Source organism: Toxotes jaculatrix, chromosome 12, assembly GCF_017976425.1.
Source record: "Toxotes jaculatrix isolate fToxJac2 chromosome 12, fToxJac2.pri, whole genome shotgun sequence".
Classification (NCBI taxonomy): Eukaryota; Metazoa; Chordata; class Actinopteri; family Toxotidae; genus Toxotes; species Toxotes jaculatrix.
In genome coordinates, this window is record NC_054405.1 from 22,384,184 (window position 1) to 22,412,158 (window position 27,975).

At 39.9% G+C, this 27,975-nt stretch overlaps 1 protein-coding gene across 1 annotated transcript in view; it reads right to left on the reverse strand.

Moving 5' to 3' along the window:
• Nucleotides 1-4,964, reverse strand: part of ncam1a (neural cell adhesion molecule 1a) — a 220,396-nt gene extending 215,432 nt beyond the window's left edge. Inside the window, exon 1 of the mRNA XM_041051207.1 lies at nt 4,778-4,964. Within this exon, the coding sequence (XP_040907141.1) occupies nt 4,778-4,829 (52 nt within the window). The 5' untranslated portion in view covers nt 4,830-4,964. The remainder of the gene's footprint in view (nt 1-4,777) is intronic.
• Between the last annotated feature and the right edge of the window lie 23,011 nt (nt 4,965-27,975).

Genomic DNA, 27,975 nt, shown 5'->3' on the forward strand with positions numbered 1-27,975 from the left:
ACTGTGAGATGACGTGAATTGATGGATAATGTATCACAATCCACTGCCTTACAGTAGCTCTCTTGGTAAACCATATTTCACTCTCATTTCTAATATTTTTCTGGTCTTTACGTGTTTGACATGTTTTTGACGTTATGATTGTTGCTCTCTGTTTATTCATCTGTTCATTTTTATTCCAATTGAAGTATAAAACCAATACATTTTAGGATTATAACATTCTAACTAGTGACATTTAGCAGCTGTCTGAGTAGGCTTCAGCTGTTTCTCATTGAAAGTTGTTTACAGCTGTTCTGCAACAGCTTTCAACGATATCCTCAACGTGACACATTGACCTTACGCAGTCCAGCCATATCCTAGGTTTTGACCTAGTCTTGTCATGACTGTTCTCTAGATAACAGTGAAGGAGTTTTGTCAGGCTATTTCTTTTCTCTTTCAGTGTTTTCAACTTTCATAAACTAAACTTTGCTATTTTTCTACAGTGTACTAATCCTGTTGAAGACCCTACCATTTGTCAATAACCTAAAGTACTGTAAATTCCTTTAAGGTCAGGTCATCATTTTGGGAAATACACGATTTAATAGTTTCACCAATTCATCTATTTCCATATCATCGGTTTCATCTGTGTGCAGATGCAGATATAAGTCTGGGGCATTTTTAGTTAGGTTTATGGGAAACATAACGGTAATGTGTACGATTTTAAAGTTGTAAAGAAGTTCATAGTTTTATACGATGTACATAAATGACAGTAAGAAGAATAAAAGGCAAAAGTGATGGAAAAAGAGAGACTAATGAAAGATGCTCATGTAAACTTTAACATTAGCACAGAACTCACAGCTGGCAAATCAGCTAAACTTGCAATTATGACTCAATGAAAAGTCATTTTCTAATGCTCTCTAAAGCTTCAATAATAACTGCACAGTAGCAGTCGTATGTAGTATATAGCTGAATATGAGCTGAATCCAAGGGGGTACAGCTGTCATCTGAGCAGCATCTGTACTGATCAACATAAGATGTAATAAATTGACACAAAATACATATATGTCACTTTGAATGCAGCACAGATCTAGTTACAGCTTACAGAGAAAAGTTCTAAAGGTCCAGAATCCAGTTTTATTCAGAGAGCAGACTAAAAACGCCTTATAATTTTCCCTTGTTTGGCTGCTTTTTCCAGTTCCCCTAAGTCAAAAATAGCCTGTATTATTTTCATAGCGGCTTTGAACTCACCACAGCAGTTAAAGTCCCATATGTTAGCCATTTAGGACTTGTGTATTTTCTCTCCCTCAGAATGTTAGCTTCGACTTTTTCTTCTTTTTGTGGAGTTCTGCTCCATGCTTTATGCACAACAACATTGTTTTAGATCTAGAGGATCATTAAATGAATTCGGTGTTTGAATTTACAGTCCTCATCCCCTGTCTAAAGATTCAGAAGCAGATGGATATGATTTGCTCTTGAACTCAGTGTCTTGGGCTTCATAAAAAAAAATGTAGAAACAGGATGGCAGGTGCAGCAGTAACTGGGCACTCACACCAAAAACAGCATTTGAAAAACACATGGGGCTTAACTGCTACGAGCTTGTTGTTTCAGGTACCATTGAAGGGAAGAAACACAACTGAGGAAGTTCACTTTGAGTAATAGATGCATGAGTCTGAAAGTCTCCGACACACAAACACTGCACTGCAGTTTAAAAATAACATGAGGAAGTTTTTTTTCTAACTTTACCACTATAATTTTATCCTCCAACAATCACAATGGAACAGCGGAAGTACCTCGGTCAAGTTACAAATTTACCCATCAGGCATGTCCACTGGCACTTATTTGATTGGCCAAAACAATGCATTCCTGGATGACATGGCATTGCAGTGTGGTAAAAGTTCAGCCAGGTTCAACTTCTTTGGCCGCTAACACTGCGCTGTTTTTTTTTTTTTTTGTGTTTTTCCTATAGCTGACAGCAGAGGACATGAAACAGAAAATGCTGGAACAGCCTCCGAACACCTACAGAAACAGCAGATCACTAACTCAGGGTCAAAAATCTAAATCAACTCTCTTTCAGGCTGCAGATTGATGATCATGGAGAGGGTAGATAACTCCAATAACACAAGGTCAGAACTGGTGCTACACACTAGACTCAATCCTTCTGGCTGCAGGCAGACAAAGGCACAAAAGGCCACCGCCTGTGTCCCCTCCAAAAATCATATTCAATTTAATCCAGCCATTATTCAGTCATTTCTTGGAAGGTTGTGCGGTTCCCCATTCTGATGTTTGTTACTAGCCTCAAAATTTAATTATCACTGAACTGGAACAGGAACTGGAAATCAATAAAAGTAATTAAATTGCTCAGCCTTCAAACTGCATGATACTGTCATTACCCTTTTAATACACCTCGGGCCTATCATATAATATGATCAATTTCTTTGGATTTCTTTTGCCTGTTGCAACAGGGCAGAGCTAAGTCAGAAATGTCTAATTATCTCCCTCTCGGTTCCTTTCACTTTCCACTCATGTGTGGTTCAGTGAGTTGCAGGGGCGTCAGAATATTTCGGCAGGATCATGAATCATATGGAACAAAAATGAACACATACCGAGTGATCTTGGTTCCACGCCGCCCTCTACACCGCTAACGGTGACAGTATGACAGTGTTTGGGTGTAAAATGTGGCCACAAATGCTGTTAATTTTAGAACACCTCAAAAAATATTCTGTAAAACTGATGAGTAACAATAAAAGTTTGGTACTGCAGGTGGTCATGAAGAAACTTTATCTGTACTGGTACGTGTGTGTGCTTTACAAACACAACAGTTCAGTTGCCCATACGGCAGAGTTTGCAAATAATGTCAAGTCACAGATCTGCAAGTTGACACATTTCATGGCCACACAACTCACTGCACCCAAACCAGTATATCAACCAGACCAGCAGTTTTAGTCAGTTTTAGCTGACAACACTGACAAGCTCACCTCTCAACTACACAAAATCTAAGGGGTTCTTAGTTTAACTATGTTATAAGATGCAATTCTGTCAAATAATGAATATGAGCCAATTTATCATTATAAGATTTTTAAAGACTCAAATCGATCAATTTTAATTAAATATTTAAAGGATGCAGGACTGCTTTGGTTTTAGGGACACACATATCATTGGCTGACTTTAACCTCAGTGGGAGGGGACAACAATGCTTTTCTCCTGAACATACAAACAGCAGAAGAGCAGACCAGAGCAGGATATGGAGGAAGAATGTGAAATTGTCAATTTCTGAGGTTAAAATAACCATCCTTGTACGCTACTAATGTCTGCTAATTTAAGTTATTACTAAATCAAGCCACTCTTCCTCTCTCCGAGGACCCCTGGGGGTCCACAAACTCCGCTTGAAGAACAGTCGCAGTCTATAGAAAGAGGGGGCAGATGCAGAGAGGAGGAGGAGGAGGAGGAGGTGGGAGGCGCGAAAGGTGGGGGTCTCGGGGGGAAAACGGGTCCCCTTTCCGCCCTATATAACCATGGGGGCTCTGGGATTGGATTCTATTGTATACATTGAATGACTATTCAGTTGCCCTCAATGGATGACGAATTTCATCCTGACCAACCAAATCGAAAACTACAATCAAATCACCCTGTGTCCATATGTCAGCATCACTTTGCGCTTAAAACGAACAGCGGTATTAAGTTGGAAACCACACTGTTCTATTTCGCAAGACAGAAAAACAACAGAAACAGAAGTAGTCACATCAAAAAGCGTCGAAGGCAGTTAATCTCTATGGTCACACTGGTGTTAAACTCTAAAATCGCACATCGCGCTGAACACAGTTTTTGTGCCAAATCCGATGACGGCCGGAGGCGGAGATGGTGGCTGCATCTAATCTATTCAGCATAAAGAGTTTAAGAGCTCGCTTCTGAAGGAAAAAAAATATCGCGTTATCTTTGATAAAAACGTCCTTAAAGCCGTTTTTAGTGCACTGAAACAAAGCATCTCCGAGAGGAGCGGCCAACGCTCCCGCCGCTCCATCCTCGGTGCGTCACAGCTGACCCAGCAGAAGTGAGAAACCCGAGGTGGACTCATGGAACAGAATATATACGCCGTTTGTTTTGGCTTTTTTTTAACGTCTGAAACTAAAAACGGCGACTTGCTCGCACACAGGCTGGGTGTGTGAGCAATATCTGCTGGCATGAGGGGACCACATAGCGTCCCTCTGCATCATCAGTTCCAATCTCCACCAGCATCAGTCTCCACTAACCTTTACCCGCGTAGATGAACTCTAAAGCTGAACTCCCATGAAAACCTCACACGTGTGGGCAAGTTTTCAGTAAAAATGACCCGAACCTAAAGTGTGCCCCAACTCAGAGGGGACACGGTGCCATCCGGACCAGAGAGAGAGATAGGGAGAGAGAGTGTGTGTGCGCCATACTCCTCCGTATTGCGCGGAGATATTCAAAAAAGCACAGAGCAAAGCGGCTGCTGATATGAAACTGAGAATAAAACACCCACAAACTGAATAAAAGGCACCTCTGCTGTTTATTCGCCGCACAAAGTGGGGGGAAAAAAACTCACTCCCCCGGAGAAACTTTTGATATAATCGTATAACATAGATATATTTTTTGTAGAGCACCAGCTCCAACCTTAACGGCACTGTCCGGAGTCAGTGAGGAGGATGCCGCCGGTGGGACCAGAGGATGCTGCTCCAGAATCAACACGGCTCGGCCTGCATTCTCACAGAGCTGCTCCGGCCACGGCCAAAGAATTAATCTCCACATAACCCTCATATGAATAATAAACAACTCGGGTTCTTACCTGCACAGCCAATGAATAGCAATCCCCAGATGATGTCCCTTATTTGAAGCATTGTAATGTGTCACAGATATTCTCCTTGTAGAGTGGACGCACTTTAAACAAGCGAGGTGTCTCTCCTGCCGGGGGGGCAAAATAAAAAAAAAACAGATATCAGCCTTTCCAGGGACAACAACTGCTACCGGACGGATTTTTGGTCCTTGTCGCTACCCGTGTTCGCGGCACAATGAGTGACAAGCAGCAGCCGTAGCACGCACTTGCGCACACACACATACACACATGCATGCATGCACTCAATAGATACCAACACGAATTACTCCGCCCGGTAGGCTTTACCCACACACACACACACACACACAGAGACACACAGAGGCACACGGAGGGGGCGGGCTGAGGTGAATGCAGTAACAAAGTAGTGCGCGGAGCAGCGGGAGTAGACAGCAGATGGTCACCAGGGGCTCTAATTCGGATTACTGAGTTCACAAACCAGCTTACGGTGGCTTAGAAACACATAGAGCAAAACACTGATTATAAACTGAGTACTAATTAAAAGTGTGACACATATTAAAAGTTAAAATAAATAATGGAAAACATATTGATACACACCATTTAAAACCAGTTCTATTCATGTTGTGGCTGAACGGTGCATGTATACTATATAAATAAATGTGTGTGTGTGTGTGTGTGTGTGTGTGTGTGTGTGTGTGTGTGTGTGTGTGTGTGTGTGTGTGTGTGTGTGTGTTGGGCAAGGTGTCATATAGAAAACAGCTTGTTGCTGCTGCTGAAAAACAAGGTAGAGATTTCAGCCCAAAATTCACACATGAAATCTGTCAAAACCTGTTACAGCTGTCGAAAACAAATTACCGAAGGACTCTTTTTGTGAGTTCATCTACTTAATGTGCGTGTCAAGCCTGCACAGCCTGTTCCTCATCTGCTATAGCTTGCTATATCCTCCAGTCATACCAACTGCCAGCAATCTGCTTCCAGAATTTTTTTTTTTTGAAAAAAAAAAATCTTTACAGTGTATTTGCAGTCTGCCAAAAATGTGCCACTAGTGTATAATATTTCAGTGGCACCACAAATCTAGCTACTAATTAAAGAAGGTGACATGATGGCAAAGTCACTGGTCGAAGCAGCCAACCTGAGACAAGTACTATTAGTATTAGCAGCCAGCATTACTACGAAAATACACTGGCTCTCAGTAATGTGAAGGAGCCACTCGGTTTGAGTGATTCAGGCTGATCAAGCCTGATATTATCCTCCACTGAACGTTGGAACTTAAAGTGAAAGACATACTGCTTCACAGCCAGTATGGTGAGTTGGAATAATTACATCGACCCAACTCTATATGCTGCTTTTGAGAGTTGTATATAGACTTAAAAAAAAAAAAAAAAAATCAAAGCCTACCTTTGAAGTATTAAGCCAGTTGCTATGGTCTAGATTCAACCTCAGCTGCAAGCAGAAGTGTAAAATAATAATAATAATAAAGCCTTTTTACTCCTCTAAATAAAAACAAATATTTGCCTCTGCCAACCTGGGTCGCTGCTCTGTTGTTTGCTGTCCACTCTCTGCTGTCTGCCATTTCGTCCTGAGAAACCTCTAATTAGGCTGTTGCTGGGGGAATGGCATGGTGAAACAACTTATAAGTCAGTTTAATCATTTAGCAACCATGAGCTCCACTGTGAAAATTTCTTTCAATTTTGTATGAAAACTCTAACCTACTAGTTGCACATAAACTAAACCAAACCTAGACTACCATTTCAATTTAAGGAGTAAGCCATCTGAAAAAAAAAGAAAACATAACAGGAGTTGTTTTTTAGTAGCAGTTGTTCCTCACCTCTTCACCAGGTGCTCTTAGTGTTCTCTCCTGCCCTGCACACCTGTGGCACATTCCTCATTAGCCCTCCCTACTGCCTGCATCACCAGCTGCACCTCGTTAACTCATTACCAGATCTGCTAGATGTAAAACTATTGTTTAGAGACTAAACTTGTGTTTTCTGCGAAAAGTCACATGCTCTCATTAAAACCACTGCTCCATCGTCAGAAACTAGAAGTTTGCTTCATTATTAATAATGGAGGTGCAGGTATATTGGAATTATATTGAGAATTTTTATTGCAGGATTTACACTTTGTACAACAGGTTAATTTGTATTTGGAGCATAAACTAATTACTGATATTTTTGGTTATCAAAAGTGAAAATAGCCCTAAAAGGGAAAAAAAAAAAACTACTGTACTGCTTAAAAGTAAATGTTAGTTTTGACTTATTTCCTTGGCAATGAAACAGCATGCCAAATCAGGCAGAAATCCAAACCTGAATCCCGAAAACCAAGTTTCTGTTTCTTTTTTGTCATGTGAAAATGGAAATTGAGAAAACATGCAGCACAGGCCACCATGTGTGGTGTTTCTTTTGGTGTTCAGCAGTGGCTCAGATGAATCTGCTGAGTTTTCAAAGAGCCAAGCTAATTCAACAGAGCATGCAGCTGTGGGTTAAACTAAAACAGTCTTTTAACTGTACCCTCTCTAAACTCAGCTCAGCTAACAGCTAAATGTGTGTGACAGAGCAGCAGCAAGACTGAGCTTATGTCATGTCTGCCGAATTTGTTTCTAGTCTGTGTTGGTCCCCAGAGAGAGCGTAAGCGTAAATTATAAAGTTCCTGCTAAAGTTCTTCAGCTAGAGGTTGTTACTCATTAGCTCAGTGACAGTTTAAAGTGATCCTCCATCTAAAATATATCTTTTAGTATCAAGCACCCACTTTCTGCTCTTCCACTTCTCTGCCATGGAGAAGAAGGGCAGGTTTAAATCCCTGTTAGACTTTTAAAAAAATAATTTAAAAATACTTGGAATAATCACCTGTGTCTGAAAAGGTCTTCTTCCACAAAAAAGTTAAATTACCTTGTTAAAAAAATGTAAAAGAAAAAAAAAATCACATCTACTCCTTCTTCTTCATTGAAAAACCCAGATTCCACATGCAAATCTTAATTTCAAAACTTTATAATGTCACAGAATCATGTCTGTAGGCTGGCATCTTAAACTCAGATTTGTGAACGCACACACATTTTTCCCCAACTAATTTGAAAACGACCATCTCAAGCTTCTCATTCAGCACAGTGAAGGTCAAACATCCAAGGAAAACAACAATAAGCAAGACACATTGTTTGAATGGAGGGTGACTTTGACAGCAATGGGACTTCTTGGAAGACAGAATCACAGTTGTAACAGCTACAGCTTAAACTTTGTAATTATTACAGTTTAAACAACCAGAAACAATACATAATTTTAAGCATAAAACAGATGTTTCACTTATGTTGTACGGTAATACGTGGGCCAGAACATGAAACAAACACTGACTCACCTCGAGAAAATAAAAGTCTCAGTTTTACATGGATTTCTTGTATAAGTGAGTTTTGACCAATAAAGGTTGTTGATTCCCTTCACTATGGAGCTATAACCTGGAAGAAATCTGTCTCATCATGTGGACACAAAGACATTCTCAAATCCACAGCCTAATTAGTGAACTTCCTCCGAAAATAGGACATCCTCTGCAGCGTCACACCAAAGTCTCCTTGAACTCAAAAGTGCACAGTTTATCTCTACTTTGAAAATCCCCCCAAAAAAAGACTAAAAGCATCTGCAGATTATTTCATATCATTATTTGCATTAAGTCTGTTAACATCAAAGGTGACTACAGGAAGCAATCATTTAAAAAAATACAGTATTAAATATAGGACACCCGAACCATGCCTGAGCCAGCCCAGATCAAAAGATTTTGAAGCAGAATCAAACCCACTTCCCATCATGTCTTTCTCAAGCTCCTGATAATACTTTTAATACTAAAACTAACCCTAACACTAATACTTTTAATTTACAGATAATGCCAAGGACTCTGCAAGGGAGCAAGCCAACATCATTTAATACTCAAAACATAGGTGGAGCCAAACCTAAATGTCTAATGACTGTCAAACACACACCTAAAGTGATACCCACATAAAGCAGTGCTCTAGGTTTGGCCCTTATTCTTGCTGTGATAAATCACTGCCCACTTGTTTTAAAAACCCAAGGTCGGAACCAGGAAATAAAGGTAATACAATTTAATTAAAGACACAAACTCTGGGAGCAATTTAAAGTAACTGGTGACATTTTAAGAGCTTATGGTTCCAACACAATTAACGCCTGTTTAGTCACAAATAATGAAAGAACTCTAGAAGCACCTTTAGAATCTACAGTAACAAGAAATAAACACAATAATGTTGTGGACGCTCTGTCATCTAACAGCAAACACAGTCTGACACAAAAACAAAGTCCAAGGGCTCCTCCTCCTCATGTTTGTCTGTAAACACATCAGTCATCTAAAACTGTACCCAGTACACAAAACAACAAAATAAAAACAACTCACTTTGTAATGATCCAGCCTCCTCAGAGAAAATGTCAGCTATTATGGAGGAAATTTTCTTTACTACAGATGAGATTGAAAAGGTGGACTTCCCACCTCCTGTGGAACTGATTTCCTTTTTGCAGATGCCACTTCTTTTATGGCAGTCACTTTCAAAACTAATTTTTAGTTTTCTCACTGTTCTAACATCTGGTGAGGAAAGTGTGTTAATGCTTCCCCCTCCATCCCAGCCATGTTGAAGAAGAGAACAAATGTTTTGCTTTATCTGTTTTTTTTTTTACATCTGCATGAGAAGTACAGGCTTAGTTGTAAAATTTAACTGCAAACTAGGATGACACTACTAAATCAGTGTGAATTATGTATACTGGACATTTGGCTCTAACAAAAGGATTTCTCTTGTCTTAGGTGCATGGGTGAGAGAAGGCAGGAGGACCTGAAATCTGCAGCAGGACCGGTCATCAAAGTGATTTAGCATCAGTTCTCTGAGGCATTCAGTGAGACATTTGGTGGCTGTGCTTAGCTGAGGAGTCAGTGGTGCATAGCTTCCATCTGTGGGATTATGGCCTGAAATGTTAAACCAATTGTAGTAATATATAGTCATGGTCTGGCATGCGAATGTTTGCAGGATTATTTGTCATAATACGGCCTTTTAGCAGGTCTCCTTCCCCGTTCCTCTGCACACACATACACTCTACATGTTTTCACGCATGCTGAACAGGTGTAGACGAGCTGAGTGTTTGTGCCAGGGATGATGGAGCAGACTGAGACCATCAGTCACACCAAGCACGTTTAATACGAAAACAAACATTTGTCTCTCTGTGGTATCCTTCGACCCACACTCAACCAGAGTTTTTCCAAACGCAAAAAACTGAGCTTTTCAAAACCACTCTCTAGATAGGTCAGGTGCTGACATCATGGGACAATGATGATGACCCTGCAGTGGCCCAATACTTTTCCTGTCACACAGGACAAACGGTTTTTGCTGTTCCTTTTTATCATCATCTAGCTTTCTCAATATAGAACCTACTTAGAATTATATATATATATATTAAAAAAACCTCACTATGTTATACTAATTTCTTATGGGTTGGTGAGAGGTCAGAAATGCATGCACATTACCTTTTCAAGCTGGAAAGGTCATAGCTCACTAGCCTATTTTGAAAAGTCTTTCCCCTCAAGTGCTTTTTCTAGCCTCTCCCAGCATTTCTGAAAGAGTGCTCTTTAAAAGTATAGCTCAGAATTTCTTTTTATCAAAAAGTTCAGAACATAAAGAGAGATAACATCAAAAACAGAGGATGCAACAAGCAACAAAGGTTCTAGGCCCATGGCCCCTGCCCACTCCAGCGCCTGCAGATAAAAATGACTCCCTCTGCATCTTCTTCCTAAGCTTTATACATGGATCTCATACTGGCATGTTCCACATGACCACATTAAGGAATGGACAGGAGGCACGACAGTACATGTTATGAAACAAATTCTTTTCTCTTGTGTCATATAAAACGAGGTAATGCGAAGTGCAAACTGAAAACTAATCTATTTATCGCCCCCACAGCTGCAATGATGTGGTACATCAGTAATGAAATAAAAAAAAAAAAACTTAGAATTGTAATACTAACAGCAAGAAACAACTTTATCAATCAGTGACACAGAGAAAAGGGGCCAATCCTCAGGAGGCAAGATAAAAGTTTTTCCTTGAAGCAGCCTGATTGGGTTTGAGGGGATTAACATATGCAAAAACTAAGATGGATAAAGAGAGCGGTCAAATAAAATGACAGGAAAGTCTGGGACGCAGAGAAGAGCAAATCAAAGCCTAAATTGTTTTATGCTGGAAATGCTACTCTGCAGCAGATAGCACAATTTACATAGCACATGAATTAACTCTGGGCCACTAGTTTTAGCATTTCAAGTACAGTGTGCACACTAGGCAGGAAATTACAGTGAGGGGCATCTGACAGTTGCGACCCAACTGTTTATATGGAGGAAGTAGAGACAGAGTGGACCAGAAGCCTCAGATGAAGAAGTAGGACGTTTAGTCATATTTATATGGCAGTGAAATACAGTCAATATGTAAGAGGTGCTACTGGTGTTACTGACTTGTTGGATATTGTTTAAAGTATACCAGGCAAAAGAAATAAGCAATTATATGTCCCAGATTGACTATCATCACAAAACCAGCACACATAAGTAAAGTTCGTCTAACACCATGAAAGGGCTCATTTCAGGAGGACGGCTGCTTCCCTGTGCATTAACATACTTATTATATGGGCATTTACACAGAACAAAAAGGGAAAGAGAAAACACAACATTGTACCATCTTATTTTTGTTAGTGATTCATTTAGAAAAAAAAAACTGTTTGAACCTTTAAGGATCTTTTATGCTATTGTGATGTTAGCAACCTCTGCCCCTGCTGCATCTCATTTGTAATACTTATCTAGCTCTTTTCTCTCATTTGCTCTCTTTTGATTTTGTCGCTTTGGAGTTTGCAGCTTTGCTTTCACAGACACTGTCATGTATAATCCATAACACTGAGTGTGTTTATGTCCCTTCCAGTCCCTTGTCTCAAGCTGTGTTGTGAAGAGAGGTTCTGTGAGTAGATCCATTGCTTCCCGCATCTGTATAATTCATGTTTAAAGGAATATCAGGACAACAAGATGGCTTCAAACTGTTTCTTCTTGTTCAGCTAAATACAACAAAGGACCCCCTGCCCTACTGTTGAGGGGTTGTCACTTTGATTCCTACTGCAGCAGGTGCATCCACTGTCCACACAGTGCTGTCCTCATCCACATCCATTTTGTAGAACACCAGGACTCAGTGCAATCAGTCTTTTACAGCATGTTTGATCTTGAAACGCAGGCGGCAGCTCCTGAAGGAGGACTCAACCTGTGGGTGCGTTTGTGATTCTGACCCGGCCATACTTCACCTGTCCACCAGGTGCCCCCACTGTGTTCCCCTGCCATGCATACCTGTGGCTCATCCACTCATCTTCCCTGCGTGCTGCCTGCCTCACCAGCTGCTCCTCATTAGTGTCTGCAGATCTATAAATGGTGTTTTCCTGCATCACACAGAGGGAACATTCTTCAAGACTTTAAAAGGTGACTTGGAAACTGGAACTCAGAAAAAGGACTGCATGCATGATGTATGTACTGTTAATGTATTTCTGAAACAGGTTTTCCTTTTGAGTGTTAACATTTGAAATGTTGTGAAAAATGAGCCATGGTTAAGTGAAGCTCATTGCCAAACTAAGGAGAAAAAAAATCCTTGCACTCTGGTTTTGTTGGTGGCAATATGGACACAAAGAAGAAAAGCTTCTTGTTTTACTTGAAAGACAAAAGGGAAAAGGTTTTTGAGGCACAGCTGAAATGATAGGTTCTTCACTTTTGGTTCTCTCATTCCTTCAAAGGTCAGCACAGCCAAGACAATTTGCTATTTGTCAGTGACACAAATTTGCATATCAAAATTTGCCATAGTTTAATTCTATGTGAAATCAGCTCACACGTTTACTTTGCCTCTGAGAGCAAATACACTGAATGCAGCAATTTCCTGATTTCAGTCCAGAGATGTGTAATAAATGCTGGCCTTTACATGGTACAGCCACTTGTTTTGACTCAGTGAGCATTTTCACTGATGCATGCAGCTTCTGAAGTGTGATGCTTCATATTTACTGTATACAAGTTCTGTATACGAGTTCAGAAAGATTAAGAGTCTCAGATGCAGAAACCAAATAAGCATCAGACAACTGTGTGCCATGGCAGGCAAGGAAATGATGGAATTCATTCTGTTGTTGATTCCATCCATGTTCACCCTGCAGCTTCCCCCGGAGCTGCAGGGGAATTTCTGCCTGCAGCTGCAGCTTGTCAATAGGCTGTCATGGAGGCTGCATATGAGTCAGTATCTCACTGTGTCCAAACTTCAAAATAACCCCTCTCCTTCACTCTCTCTCTCTCTTCCTCTTTCAGTTCCACTTCACCGAATGGCTGGCAGTCCCCTGGTCTGCTGTGCCCTCTATTATGTTGGCATCGAGCCAAGATGCAGACACATTGTGAGACGTCCCTCAAGGTGCTGATATGAGTCAGACTGACAAGGGCGTCCAGGTTATTTACAAGAAAAGATATTGCTATTCAGTTTCCTGGTGTCAATCTCAATGAGACATTTATAGGTTTCCTTGACTGTGTTTACTTTCTCTTCAGGAGTTGATGGCAGCCCAGAGAGAAGGTTAAAGTATTTGTTTATGTCTGCATGTCACTGTGTCCTAAGTGGTTAACCTGTGACCTTAATGTCAGAAAGTTACAAATTTGATTCTCTGACACCTTGTTTGTTCACCTTTAGTGACTTACCCTTAGACTGAAAGAACTAACTTTGCCATAGGTAAAACTGCACTGCAAACCCAAACAAGTTCAGAGTACTCAAAACTTATGTTGAAACTGATTACATCAAAATATCAAATCAAAAGTTCACTTTTTTTAACTTTAAGTGCACTGTACTTCAAAATATTATTTCAATCATTTGATGTTTTTGCTTCATTCAACAGTACTTAACTGAATAAAAACCTACACTCAAATAGACGTGCTGAAGTCAAAGGTTGTTTTTTTTAAGTTCCCAATACAGCTGTTCCATTTGTTTTTCAATAAGTCTTCAAATTCTTAACATGTATCTATATATACATTAAATACAAAATGTACACTAACAAGAGAACTGGAAAATCGGTTTGATAAATAAATATTAATGCTACTGCTTTTAACAGTACTGACATAACCACTAATGCTATTACTAATGCTTTACTTTTATTTTTTTACTTTGACATGATGAAATCAGAACAATACCACCTTTACCTTCAGTCTTCCTAAACTTTTAGCTCAAAACTTAATGTTTTGCCACACACAAATACAAAAAAAGCAGTTAACGTTAGAATTAATTTACCTTGAATCTTATTGACAATCATGCCGTGAGTAAAAATTGAAGGAGTTTAACTACAAACTGATGACATCCTTAACTAAGGTGTTATCCAATATCTTGTAACTAGTAACTTCAGGCCTTCCTTATAAGTTACTTAACTGTGAGTAAAAGTTACAAATAGCCACAGCCACTCAGGAACAGCAACACACTTACCACATAACGGTGCTTAACATTAACAACGGCATTAGTAACATAGACTGTATAAAACATGGACGTAGCATCCGTGACGCCACCCATTGGTTTCAGGGAGTCGGTTTTGTGACCAACCGAGCTAGCCTTAGGCTAATCAGGTAATCAGCTAGGCTAACAAGCTAAGCGGCAGCTACACCCACCACAGGACAGTCCCCGAGTCCGACCCGACTAGATCGACCCTGTACATCCACGACACACAGCATACAACAGAGATCATAATGTTGCTGCCTAGTATTACCACAATAAACTCTGAGAGCACGGAACACACCGCAACAGCGTTCCTCACATTAGCTGCTCCGGTCCTCTATCTGTATCAGCAGCGACCATAAATCGGCAATTAAGTCATAAGCTAGCGGCAAAATATGCTAATACATGCTAATTAGTGCAAACATCCAGGTAGAACAGTGAGAAATTTACTTACTTACTTACTAAAAACTGCAACACAGACTCCTTCGACGGTCGGTTAGTACTGTGTCCACTACAACAAGCCATACTGCCACAAAAAAACTATCCGACCATTGGCAAACAAACACGGACATTGCAGCCCCTGTCAACCGAGGCAAGTAGCCGCCTAGCCCGGCCGATGCTTTAGCAAAGAGCTAACTGCCAGTGCCTGTCTATGGAGCTGTGGCTCAACGTAACCACGCCCTAGTTTATGTAAGAATTTTAAGCCTAAATAACACGGAGGTGGAAACTATCGATAGAGACCAAAAACAAAAAATGTACCAGGCTGTAAATATGTTTCTTAGGCTGTAAAGTTGGCTATTTTAACATGGGGGTCAATGGAGAACTGCTCACCCTCAGCTTTTTGAACACGGAAGTGATCCTCACTGGTGAAACCTACAACTCCCCCCTTGATTAGTAACAGTATTAAAAACAGTAAGACTGCCGGTGACTGAAGAGAGGCTAGCAGCTACAGACAACACATTGCTCCTTGTAACGTAGTAACGTCGTTACCGTTCAAAAAACAACGCCAGGATGTAGCCAAAGGCTGCCACGCTATGTAAGCTATCCTGAATGTACAAATGGACCGACCTAACGACCAAACACTTCCCTCATTATAACCTCCTTACAAAATTACGGCAAGCAAACAAAGTTACAGAGCTGTTCTTTTCTGTACTTACATGTCGCTCCATGTTCCATGTCTTGTGTCGCCGGCGAGGGCGGCCATTTTGGACAGATTTTTCAAATCGACGCGGGCTGTGACGTGGATTACGTCAGTGGGCGTGAAACAGGTGTATACTCAAAATGTATCGACTCGGGCTGTGACGTAGATTACGTCAGTGGGCGTGAAACAGGTGTACGCTCAAAAAGTATAACCGTGCGGGGGAGGGGGGCGTTTACGGGTAAGGACTGAGCCATACAAAATGAAAACTAGATTACTTGTTCAGAGACATGAATAGTTATGAGTGGCACGAACGTTTTGGCAGAAGACGAAGTTTTTACTTACAGCGCCCCCAATCTGTATGAGTCAGTAATTCTGTTGTGGTTTACATTGTGGGATTTAAGTTTTTACTCACTGTTATTAACTGGATGAAGTGGAAACCTGTCCAATCTCTCTCTCTCTCTCTCTGTCTGTCTCTCTGTCTCTGCCTGTCAGCCAATATATTCTGGGATTATATTAAAAGGATAATAGAAATGTATGACAACTCGAGAGATCGAATCTCTCATCCCAAGTATGGCTATCATCATTCTTATCAGTAACAATAACGTTAATGTACTTACCACCTTAACAGCTGAAATCTCATTAACAAAGAGGTCAGAGGGTGCAGGAAACATAAGCAGTCACATCACTGCAGCAAACCTTCAGGTTAGCCAGACTAATCTGGTAAAAGAAAAGAGGGCAAATGGTAAAAGTACTACTCAAACTTTCAGTTGTAAACATCTGTCACAGTCAAGGCACCATCTTCCTGGTTCAACTTTCTCTTGTCATTCATACTATGATTGTAGAGTTTTCCTGTGAAATGACAGAATGATGACCAATATTTTTGGTGCGCTCATTTGCATTTCCAAGAGATATTGAAAAACACTAGTTTTACAGCTTCATTTATGCATGTGATCATATGATTATGACACACCGCTGTTTGCCACATCGCCAAATTTTTAAAGGACATTTCTCAAATTAGGTTGTAATGACAGCATTCCCCAAGGACTGTTCCACAGTGCCCTGTGGATGGCAATGGTCAAAGTCATCATTAAAAGTATTTAATGACAGTCCTCAGGAAACCATTATCATTTGGGGAGTCATTCATTAAAAATTAATCTTTTCCTTCAACCCCTTATTATCACCACCAAGGTTCATTATGGTGTTGGGTAGCACTGGGAGCTGGCCCAAGCCTCAGCCTCTACTGGAAGAAAAGGGACTGAGCCTTTGAAAACTCAAACTCTTGATCTGATAATGCCAATGCTGTATCACAGATATGTCCCAAACACCAATTTCTCTTTCACAACTTATTGTGAAGAAATCCGCATAGACGAGCACAATATTCTTTTCACCTCTTTTTTTTTTCTTTTTTCCTTTTTTTTTTTTTGCTGCACTCACAAAAATGGTTTACATTTCATTTTGTTTATGTTTTTCCAGGCTCATAACGCCACCGGACACTGTTTGCAATATCTCAGCAAGATACAGGATTGAAATAGACAACAGGGAGTGTTGTGATTGTGGGAGAAAATATTGAGATGCTGGCTTGAATGTTTATGACATAATTTTGTTCTCACCATAAAGCAAAAAAGTCATAAGCGGTGCCATCCATTGAAGGAATTCAAAAACACAGAATCGTCAACTCTCAACTGTCTTCTACTTGGATTGAATTAATGAGATAACAGCTCTATAAGATGCGAACTAATGAATCGTTCTGTACTCATTGATGTAATTAGGTTTGAAGTGGTTATGACTGGATGCTCATCTCTGACTTGTGAGTGACACTGGTGACAAATATGCCATAGCTAAAGCAGTTTCATGAATTCCATTTAGATAAGTGACTTATATTTTTCTCTCCATTTGAATATTATTTTGTTCGTTCAAAAAGGGGTCATTTCAGTCCACATATGAAATGTTATTATGCTATTAAATGTGATCCATCTTTAAAGTGACTGATATACACACTCCTGTAACTGCAGTAGTACTTAACACTATGCATTTCAATTGATTTTCTAGCAATGTTTTGGGCTTGGATAACATGGGAATTTTAGGATGGAGGGAGGAAGATGGCGACTGTAGCCGAAAATACAATGTGATTCATGATGTACATGACAAACAGATATACTGAGCGATGTTCAGGTGTTCCTGGATACACCTTACATGGAGCTGTTTATTTTAGCAGTGTCTGGTTTGTGGTATAATTAAGAAAACAAAGAGCAACACTGCACCTAAGGGAAACCTCCCCATTAAGATTGAGACACACACTCCCCCTCTTCAGTGAAGATGCGTGTACATGCTCCTCATAAAGAGAGAGTGAAATCAGGTCTCATTGTTCATTCAGCCTGAGACATTGTTGATGGTTGTTTGTGCCCACCTGCAGGTGTATGAATAAAATCAGGAAGGAATTCTCTCGTCTGAGAGTCTTAGTTAAAGAAATGTCCACCACAGTCTTACAATGAAAGAATACACTTCCTACTCAAGATTAGTAATGGTTGAGAAATTTTGAGAATTGTATGTAATCACTTTCTGCAATATAAGTAATAAGTGTGCTTCCATTTATTTGGACATTTTGTTTTTGATAGTTTGCTCTTAAAACACAAGTTGACTCTCAAGCCGAGGACATCCAGGGACGACCGGGCTAGGGCGTGGCAGAAGGGCTTCTGTGGGGGCAGGACTGTTTTTCTGATGGTTGGGTTTTGGCCTGCTGTTTTTAGTTTGTCCTTCCTTCCTTTGTGTTCCCTCTTTTGTGAGTTTATTTTCCTTTTATTCAATACCCCATATGCTGATAGATATTTGATCTACATAAAACAGATGCTCAGCTGCGGTTCCTGAGTCCCAGACTCTGAATGAAGACATTTTAAAAATGTGAGACGATATAAACACCAACCTTCAGCTGTTATTATTGTAACTGTTGGTGCATTCGGTGACAATAAATGCACATCCTCCATCCCTGTCCTCACATTCACAGCATCCCTCTTACTCTTCTGCTGGAGCTTTTTGACAGGCAGTTATACAAACAAGAAATGACAACAATCAATATTTCCCGAAAGTGAGGTCAGACCCACCCTTCCTCCGAAATGGTCTGGACACTGGAGAGTTGCTATGCTGCAGGTCAAAGTTTAATCAGATGAGCTCTGTGTGAGACAGAGGAGGAGGGATTGATTTGTGGCAAGAACTGAATGCACCTCACCCCCCGCTAATAAAATGAAGAGGGAATGAATATCAGTGTGACTGCAGTATTCCAAACAACTATCATACTGTCTCCTTTTATAGCTTTTAGATTTATGATGATAAGAGGCAGTGGCAAAAAAAGAAGAGGCACCTCTGCCAGATGCAAAGCTAGTTGTCTTATAGCTTTAATGTTCATTTAACTGTCAGGGTGAACTGACAGAGGCAGTAAGAGGGCCCCAGAGTGACTGAGCAAAAATAAAGCACAGAAGTGCTCTGTTAAGGTAAAAGACGTCGCTTGGACTCAGCAAAGCACTAAACACAAGTCAGCTTAGACAGTTAAAGACAACAGTTGAATACTTGTGCACACATAAACCACATTTATGCACTGCATATAGGCTTTTAGCAATTAGCAGCATCCTGTGTTTCTGGACATTGAACCATGTACAAACATGTACAATTTGAAAATTCAGGAATAGCTAAATTTCATTGGTTTCATGTTATTTAATTTGCTCAATAACCAGTATTCCTTCAGTGACTTACAATTTGCAGCTGGATCACTTAGTCAACATTACCTCTAACAGTTTGAGGGTTTACCGTTGTTTGGTTAAATGCCTCCATTTTTACTTGCTATGGTTGTGTTAATTCGTTTATTTAGGGAAGGAAATGCCAGACCTACAGCTTCAAGCTACACATGCATTTGACAGTGATTCAGCTCTAAATTCCTGACTGCAATTTTGCAAGATCTCCTCTAGGTGGCGGTGCAGGATAAAGTTTGGGCTACCACAGTGCTGGATCTCTGTCTGTATGAGGTATACATGTAAATCAGGCTGAGGATTTTTTTTTTTTTACATTTCTCCCCACAACTTCTTGCCCTGAAGAAATCAATTTTTCAAAACATGGTGTTAATATTCCACAGCTGTTTCTTACAACAGGGACATAGTACACAGAAAAAGAATTACTCTCTCAAAAAGGCAAGAGAGGAGTGATACATTCTGCCCCTCATCCTGGCTTAGTTATCACAAAAATGTGACCTTTTCAGCTAAAAGTGTAGTGCTTGTTGAGCATGTCAGTCCAAAGCCATAGGCATTAATCTGCTGCTGTAACAGCTTCCATTGTTCTGGGAAGACTTTCCACAAGATTTTGGAAGCTGGCTGCAGAGATTTTCTCCCATTCAGCGTCTAGAGCATTAGAGAGGTCAGCCACTAATGGCTGATAAGGCCTGCCTGGCAGTCTGCAGTCCAATCCTTGACAGGATTGGAAGAATCCATGTCATCATCCCAATGTCATTTATGAAGGGGGAAAACAAAACACACAAACACACACTTGTTTCTCTATCGCTGTGGGGTACACTCATTGATGTAATGCATTCCTTAGCCCCTTACCCTCAACCATCACAACTGAATGCCTAACCCTAACCAAAACCCAATTCTTACCCTAATCCTAAAACCGAGTCTTAAGCCTGAAAAACCACCTCAGTTTTTGTCCCCACAGTGACTGTCCATGTCCAAACAAAGCATGTAAATTGGAAATGAGAATGTGCTGCGTCATGGCTGTTTTTGTTTTTTTTTAATAGTCACGTTACAGATTTGATCATTCATCGCAGTAGCCTTGGTTCGACATGAGGGGGTGCTGCAGTATAACTGTCTGTGCTACAGCTTCAAAGTCACTGCACTGACTACAAAATTAAACAGAAATGTCAGCTGTGTGAGAATTAGTCTTTAAAAAAACACAGAGGAGGAGTGGGTGGTGTATGTTCTTGATCCTGTGGACTTAATTTTCCAGTTAATGAGTCAATTATGTTTGCACTAGATAAACGTTGCATCATCAGACTGAAAATATGTACGTATCTGTTGAATTGTGCAGAATGTGAAGCTATAAATGCTGAAAAGACACTCATGATGGTGTGGAAGAGGGCGATTAGGTCTAATATGTTTCCAGTTATATTGATATAGGTCACCGTTTATGTACTTCACCTGGACGTAGAGTTCAAGGCCTTAATTTAGAGACAAACAGAGGTGTGCTGAACTGTGTTGAGAAATGTATGAAATTTGCAGAGATTTCACCAGAAAGAATGGAGATGGGAGGAGAGACCCAGCTGTCAGACATTTAGACATATTGTAAACAAACTGTCTGTTGCACCCATCAATCAACTGCCCAGTTCAGCTCTGACCTACTGTACTTGGGATTCCTCTACCACTGGTTTCTCACTCTGACTTGGGTTGCAGTAGTGATGGCCAAAACTTGCAGCAGCTTCAGAAAGTAGCTTAGAGTGCCATCCACTTTTTGCAAACTTTATGTTGCAAACTTTTCTAAACTATACTGAATAAATTAAATTAGCCACAAGTAGATTTAAACAAGTTGTAGACAAATCTCAGTGGTAATTAAAGCAAACAGGATGTCACAGCAAAGTGTTTGACTGCTTTTGTAAATGAGAAATTTGTTTTTGATTTTGAATGAATTAGCAAAATTTTCTAAAAACAGGTTTTCACTTGTCGTCATTATGGATAACTGAGTTTAGATTCATGGGCCAAAGTGTCATTTGAATACATCTAAAATTAAATCTCCAACACGGTAAAGTGTACAAGAAATGAAGTGGTCTGAATACTTTCTGCAGCCACTGTATATCCAAGTTGTAATAAATAAACCAGAAATACTCTCACACCAGAGGAGTTCCACAAAGGGCCATGTGGCTGCAGGTTTTTGTTCCAACCAACCAAGAGCACACAGTTTGACCAATCAAGTGTCTGAAGACTGAGATCAGTTGATTAAATGAGTCAAGTCTGGTGTGCTGCTGCTTCCTAGCTCAGTTTGCACGTTATGCACAACATCCTGTGGTGAAAAGGAAAAGGCTGTATGTAAAAGACCAAAAAACAGTTCACTGACTGGAGAAGGCATTAATCTCATCGTCAAATGAGAGGTGTTCAGCTAAAAGATCAATAGAGAAAAGGGCCGACAGTCACACAGACTGGAAGCCGAGATAAAAAGTTTGGTCGAGATGAGCCGGGACTCTGCGGAATCAATCATTACTGATTTCTTCAAAACGCACGCTGACTTGACTTGCTGTGCTGACATGAGCAATGACAGCCTCATGACTGAAGGAAGCTGCAGTTTTCAGAGCCACATGCCCTAGTTGCTCGCCATAGACCGAACAAATTAAATGCATGTTGGGAAATGACTTGCTGATGAGTTTAGCACTCAGTGGCTGAGAACCCCAACAATGCTGTAATTCCTACAACTCTGCTATCACCAAAACATAGCCTAGTATTGAATAGACTATTTACTCTGGAGATCATATGATTAACTGCCTTAGGAATCTTACCAAAACCATCACCAAGCTATGGAGCCGATACTGGTTTGAAACTAACACTTTTTATAATGTCATTATTTATCATTCTGATTGTCATTCTTGTTAAATTTGTCTTACAAATGTTAAATCTGCTGTAATATAGTCACTGACTGAGTCACTAACTGAGTTTTAAAAGACAATGCATGTGCCAATGACCTTCACTGTTTTCTCTCCTCTTATTTGTTCTCCATCTGCCCATTATTAACATACATATTCCTCAAAATGCTGCATATTCAAGATCAATCACTGATCTGTTCAAAGTTACAAAATAAGCACTGAGGTACAAACAGAAGCTAAACATTTCACTTATTAAACGTGTCTCATTACATCTTCTGATGTGAGCTCCCGTGCAAACTGTGAAAGTTACAGTATCTAGTGAGAGTGAGAGAGAGCCAGTGCTCTATCAATTTGTCAGCGAGCAAAGGAATGGCTGAAAGACTGAAGAATGTGAGTAAACCAGAAAAATGTGATACAGTAATGAGCGGACATCTGTGGCTGCTGTCTGCCTTTGGAGATAAAAGCTACTCTGCAAGAAAGCAAGTAAGACACGAAGGATTTAAATAAGGTGAAGGCTCTTTGCATATAGTAAACAATTTGTCCTAAAATGCTTTTGGAACATGATTTATTGAGTAGTTGCTTTGGCAACTTTAACAGTAAACCCATGTCCTACTCGTGACTAATGTTTGTCCATCTGTATTTCAGACCCTGTGGAACCAGTCAGCTTGGAAGCTTGGAAGAAAAAGTGATAAAGTCAAAGAGTTCCATCCTATCAAAGTACAGTATCTATAAGGTTAGAAATTTAATTAAAATTAATGTTTAAAATTAACTGTCCATAAAACATTTCATGTGCAAATGATTCATTTCCCATCTGACAACATCTAAATGTCTTAACAACAGAAACTATTCTGCCAGCAGCCGTTGGTTTCAGCTGGGTGTTTTGTTGCTAGTGGCAACCCCTACTGGCACAGTCCCATAGCAGTTTAACTGACACTGTTATATCCATCACTTTGTCAGATCTGTGTCTAAGCAAATATTGACAGGCATCTTTTTATAAATTCCCCAAGTGGCGTTGTTGGAGCATTAGGTACTTTATTCACAGCTGTTTTGTGTTTGCTGATTTGTGACTTAGTTGTATTTTAGTATTCTCCTATGATCCATACATTCTTAACTGCTGAATTACTGCTGGGATCACCACTTTGCAGTTTACCATTTTTACCTTTAGGCTACTGGTGTGGACTGTGTATGTTTACTAGATTAATTATTGTGCTATACTTTGGATGAGAACTCAGTGTCTCTTCCTGGCACAAAGCACAATCTAACTCATTTCACAAATATTCTACATTTTTGTTCCTTGTTACTGTGCGAGCTCACCTTTACAATACCTTTGGTCTAACTCTTATTTGTGGAGTCTCATTATTTTCTGGTTTGGAATCACTTCCACTGAAATTGTCCAATGCTATTTTCACAGTTTGACAATTGATTCTCATAAAACATGTTACAGGGCCATCTTTACCTTTATTGGAAGTGTGTTTAGGTCACTGAATAAATGTGCATCTGCACGTGTGGTTAGGGCTGATAAGAAAAAAATATTGTTTACAGGTTAGTGGTCTAGAAAAAAAGGTCAAAGCATTGAAGTGAACTTGACACCTGATATCCATTTCTTGTTATTGTTTTTCCACTAAAATAATCAGCTAAGAGCACTGATCGGAGAATGACATTGCATTATTGGATAAAAACAGTTCAACGTCTTATTAAAGTTCCTCTGCCTGATGTTACAGTACACAACTGCTGCAAAAGTTTGAATAAACTGGAGCACCAGAGTGTGTGTCGAGCCCCCAGTGATGTGCATTTCCTCTGCAACTCAGGCACCCAGGAATATGTATCTTCTTCAACCAATTTGTTGTTCAAACTCTGAGAGGTGAAAAGCTTTTGAATCATGCACGCTACCAGGGTGGCCCACACTGACGTGACAGAGCTGCTCACTATATGATGAATTGCATTCCCGTGTACGGTTTTACATCCGCAAGCAGATTTTAAATCCTTATTCTACTCCACAGCAGCAGAAAGAAAATCTTTGTAGAGCAGAAAAAGGTACCTATGGGAAGTATAATATATGGTTCTCCCTCATTATGTACAATATTCTTGTCAAACAGTTGAGTTCCGCTATCCATGCTGTTGACTTAAATGCAGCAGGTTAGTTGCAAAATCTCAAGAACCCCAGAGAGAGAGCCCCACATATTAGAAAGGGAAACAATATAGTGCAGACCTCCAGACTTTGTTGGATTGATATTTACGTGTTGTGTCTTCCTGCTGGGATCTGCCTTTTCAGTAACAGAGAGCAGTACACTGGGTTTTACATTTTTACATAGTACTGTTCATTACTTCAAGCCTTTGAACTGAACTGACTAAAACGATTTGAATTAGCAAAGGCTGAAAGTCTCTGTCAAGAGACCATCTTGGAGCAGAGACGGGAGTTCAAACCCCTTCTATACATGGCCGCCTGTTAACATGTGAACAATGTTCTGCACTAAGGTCGTGTGATGACACTTAAACTGGCTTCATTTGCTGATGAAGACAGAGAGAAATCAAATGTGCACACACACACACACATGCAGGCCTCTATTTCGTGACTTCCTCACCCATTGCGGGCTGCCAGGCCTGAGATCAGACCTCCTGTCCTGCTCCCTTGGGGTTAATTATGTTCACTTTACCAGCCGTGACTCACTTTCTATCTGCCTGAAAAGCTCACAGACTACTACAAGCCCCGGCACTGCTGCTGTTATCACTAACAAGTAGCCCCTCCATGCAGTCTCTGTTCACACGTGATATATCGCAGCCATGTCAAGGATGGCTAATTAAAATGACTGACTGTGCACAAGCATGGATGTGAAGCAGGTAGTGGAGTGGACCAGGCACCATGAGGAGGTTGCTGTGCTGGTGTTTAAACTCAGACTGACACTTCCTCCTGTTGTGTGTTGTCTTTCTTTTGGTATCCAGTTAGTGTGTCTGAGCGTATTTGAAAATGTGCACTTACTGCCTGTCTCTGTCTCTTCTCTGTCTATTAAGAAGTGACGAATTGAGAAGTGGGATTCCGTCTTTTCTTTTGTTCCCCTATCTTCTTCTTTGTTACCTCTCATTCCTGTCAGTATTCCCCTCTTCCCTCATGACTAAGATGGAAGAGAAGTGTTGTTTCATATCAAGTGTACTGTACAGCGTGGGAGATTCAGTTTCACAACAGAAGCCACAGACAGATAATCTTGTTTCTTCTAATATATTCTTTTTATGTCTTCTTACATATGTTCCATCTTATTTGAATCTCAATTATAACTATGATATTTTCAAAATTTCATAATTACTTCAAGACAACACTCTCCACAAAATGAACTCAAAAGATAATTTGGATGCATCCTTTCAGCGCTCACACTGTGCTGAGACATATCATGAATGTAACATAAACCATAAACCATACACAGCAGATTTTGTGAAATAGGCTTTCTCAGAGTGAGGTGTACAGCAGCCCTTAGAGCTCAACACACTGCAACTCAAGAAAACACATGAAAATAGACAAAACAGGAAACGACAACGAAAAAAAAAAAAAAAAAGTCCTCACCAATCTGACAACACAGACAAGCCAAATACAGAAACACACTGCAAATAGAGAAAACACAACCAAATACTGAAACATATGACAACTCTCCCACAGCAGGGGCGACCATGGAGAGAAACACAAATGCATGCGTCCCCACAGGACAACCGGGAAACAAACCCAGATGATGGAAAACTCTTTTGGCTCACACACTGAGTGAGCACATTTTTATTTGAATGAATGGCACCATCTTGGAGGTCTTTGACTAGTTCTCATAATACATATACTATGTGCTAATGAAAGTTGATTGTGAGATGTGGTTTAAAATTTATCAACAATAAATTCAGATTTGTAGTAGTATTGTTAGTATTGTTACCTTTTCTACCATTAGTTATTGCAATTGCACCCTCAGTAAACCTCATAAACCAATGTTATTTAGTTATTAAGAACATTATTGTAAATGCAGCAGCATTGTTTTCACAAATACTGACAGTGTAGCACCACCTGGTGAGAAGAATTGAGATTGGGTTTACAGACACCTTGAGATAGCTGACAGTTGAACCTGCTTTTTGCTGCTTTTGTGGACCTAAAACGTCACTTAAAGACATCAGATACACTAACGTTGCCACACATTCATAATCAGTAATATATTCATTTTGTTACATGGCTATCTCAGCAACCTGTTTAGTCATCCTGCTTCCTGCTTTAACCCAATATTCAATATTATTATATATTTGTTCAATAATTCTGGTTACTTAACGTTTCCCCACCATAAAAAAAAGGGTTATAGAAGTGAGCACTTCAAACAACAAAAGAGGTAATAATCTGACACAGTAATAGCAGGGAGAGGTGTAATGGTGAAGCTGGTGGAGGAGTTTTCATGTCTGCCTTTAGCTGTGATGACTGAGTTTCATTTTCAACTAATACTAAAATGTTCACCTTTAGCAGCTTTAATAACAAGCAAAGCTAGAAAGAGAAAAAAAGAACAATATTGCAGTGGCTGGGACGAAGGGTCTGCTTCAATTATTCATGTCAAACTAAATTTCCCACTGCTCAACCTAGACCACTATTAGCACTTTAGGCTTGTGGCCACCTACGTATCAGGACTTCCACAGTGATCCACCACTTAATGCATGTTGGGTATTTAAGTATAAGGCTTTGATCTCTCCTTTATCTGTTCAAACTAGAGGACGTGGGGATACTCCTGAATACACTGCACACATCTTTCTCAAATTCACATTGCGGTATCTGCTGCATGATGATCCTGTTAAATGATGTTTTTAAAAAAAGAGAAGTAAGTAGAAAAACTATTTTAAATTTCATGCATTACCATTTTCAGTCCTCATATAGCTTAGTCCAACAAAACACATTACATTGGCTAAAAATGAATAAACAAAAGTGTCAATGGCACTTCACCTAGAGCTGGTATGGTACAGGCAAATTGTCCATAGAAGCTTCTCGTGTTGAATAATCCACTTTTCTCGCCCTTTGTAGGCTCAGTATGTTTCAAACTTTCTTTGATTTGTTTTTTTGTTTTTTTACATTGTAAGCACAACTTTTTACTGTAAATGTTTTTAGTCTGTAATAAATGTGCTGTCCTTGTCTTGCAGGTGACTGCCAAAAAAAACCCCAAAACAAAACAGAGAAACCAACCCAGCATTTCTATTCATTTTATGGGACCATCAGACATTTCATCAATACGTTTCAGTGTGACTTCAGTTCTCAAGATGATGAAATTCTTGTGTCAGACTGCATTCCCAGGTGCCTGCCAAGGACTTGCATTTATTTATTTTTATTTAATATACAGAAAGTCTTAGAATTGTGTTTGTCAAACTTTATCTTTAGTTTCCTTGTGGCTCTGTATTATAAAGGCACATACTCTTACTCATATCTGATTTGTTGCATGAGTAGGGCTCATATCATTCACTGCATGTCATACCCACAACCACTCACGTTTGTTGTTTCTTTCCACTGTGTACAAGTAGAAATTCTGACTGATCTTCATGTTGGAGAAAATAAAAGAAAGCATAAACATGGGGGAGCAAAAAAAAAAAAAAAAAAAAGGAAAACAGTGTGAAATTCAGCCAGGAGTTTGCTCTGTCAGACTCATATCATAGCTGCAGCATACAGGTGTGGCCACAAGTGTTGGTACCCTTAGATTTAATTGAAACAATGACTCAGTGATTGGTTTCCCTTAGGAGTGATGATAAATGGATTGTAGTGATATTTCAAGTAGACTATTGTCTTCAATTACTATCACAGGTGTCTCCAATCATATAATCATCATCCATTTAAATGGAGAAACGTCCCGATTGTGCTGTTTGGTATCATTGTGTGCACCACACTGAAAATGGACGAGAGAAATAAAAGAGCTGACTGAGGAGACAAAGACAAAGATAACTGCAAAGCATGGTCGAGG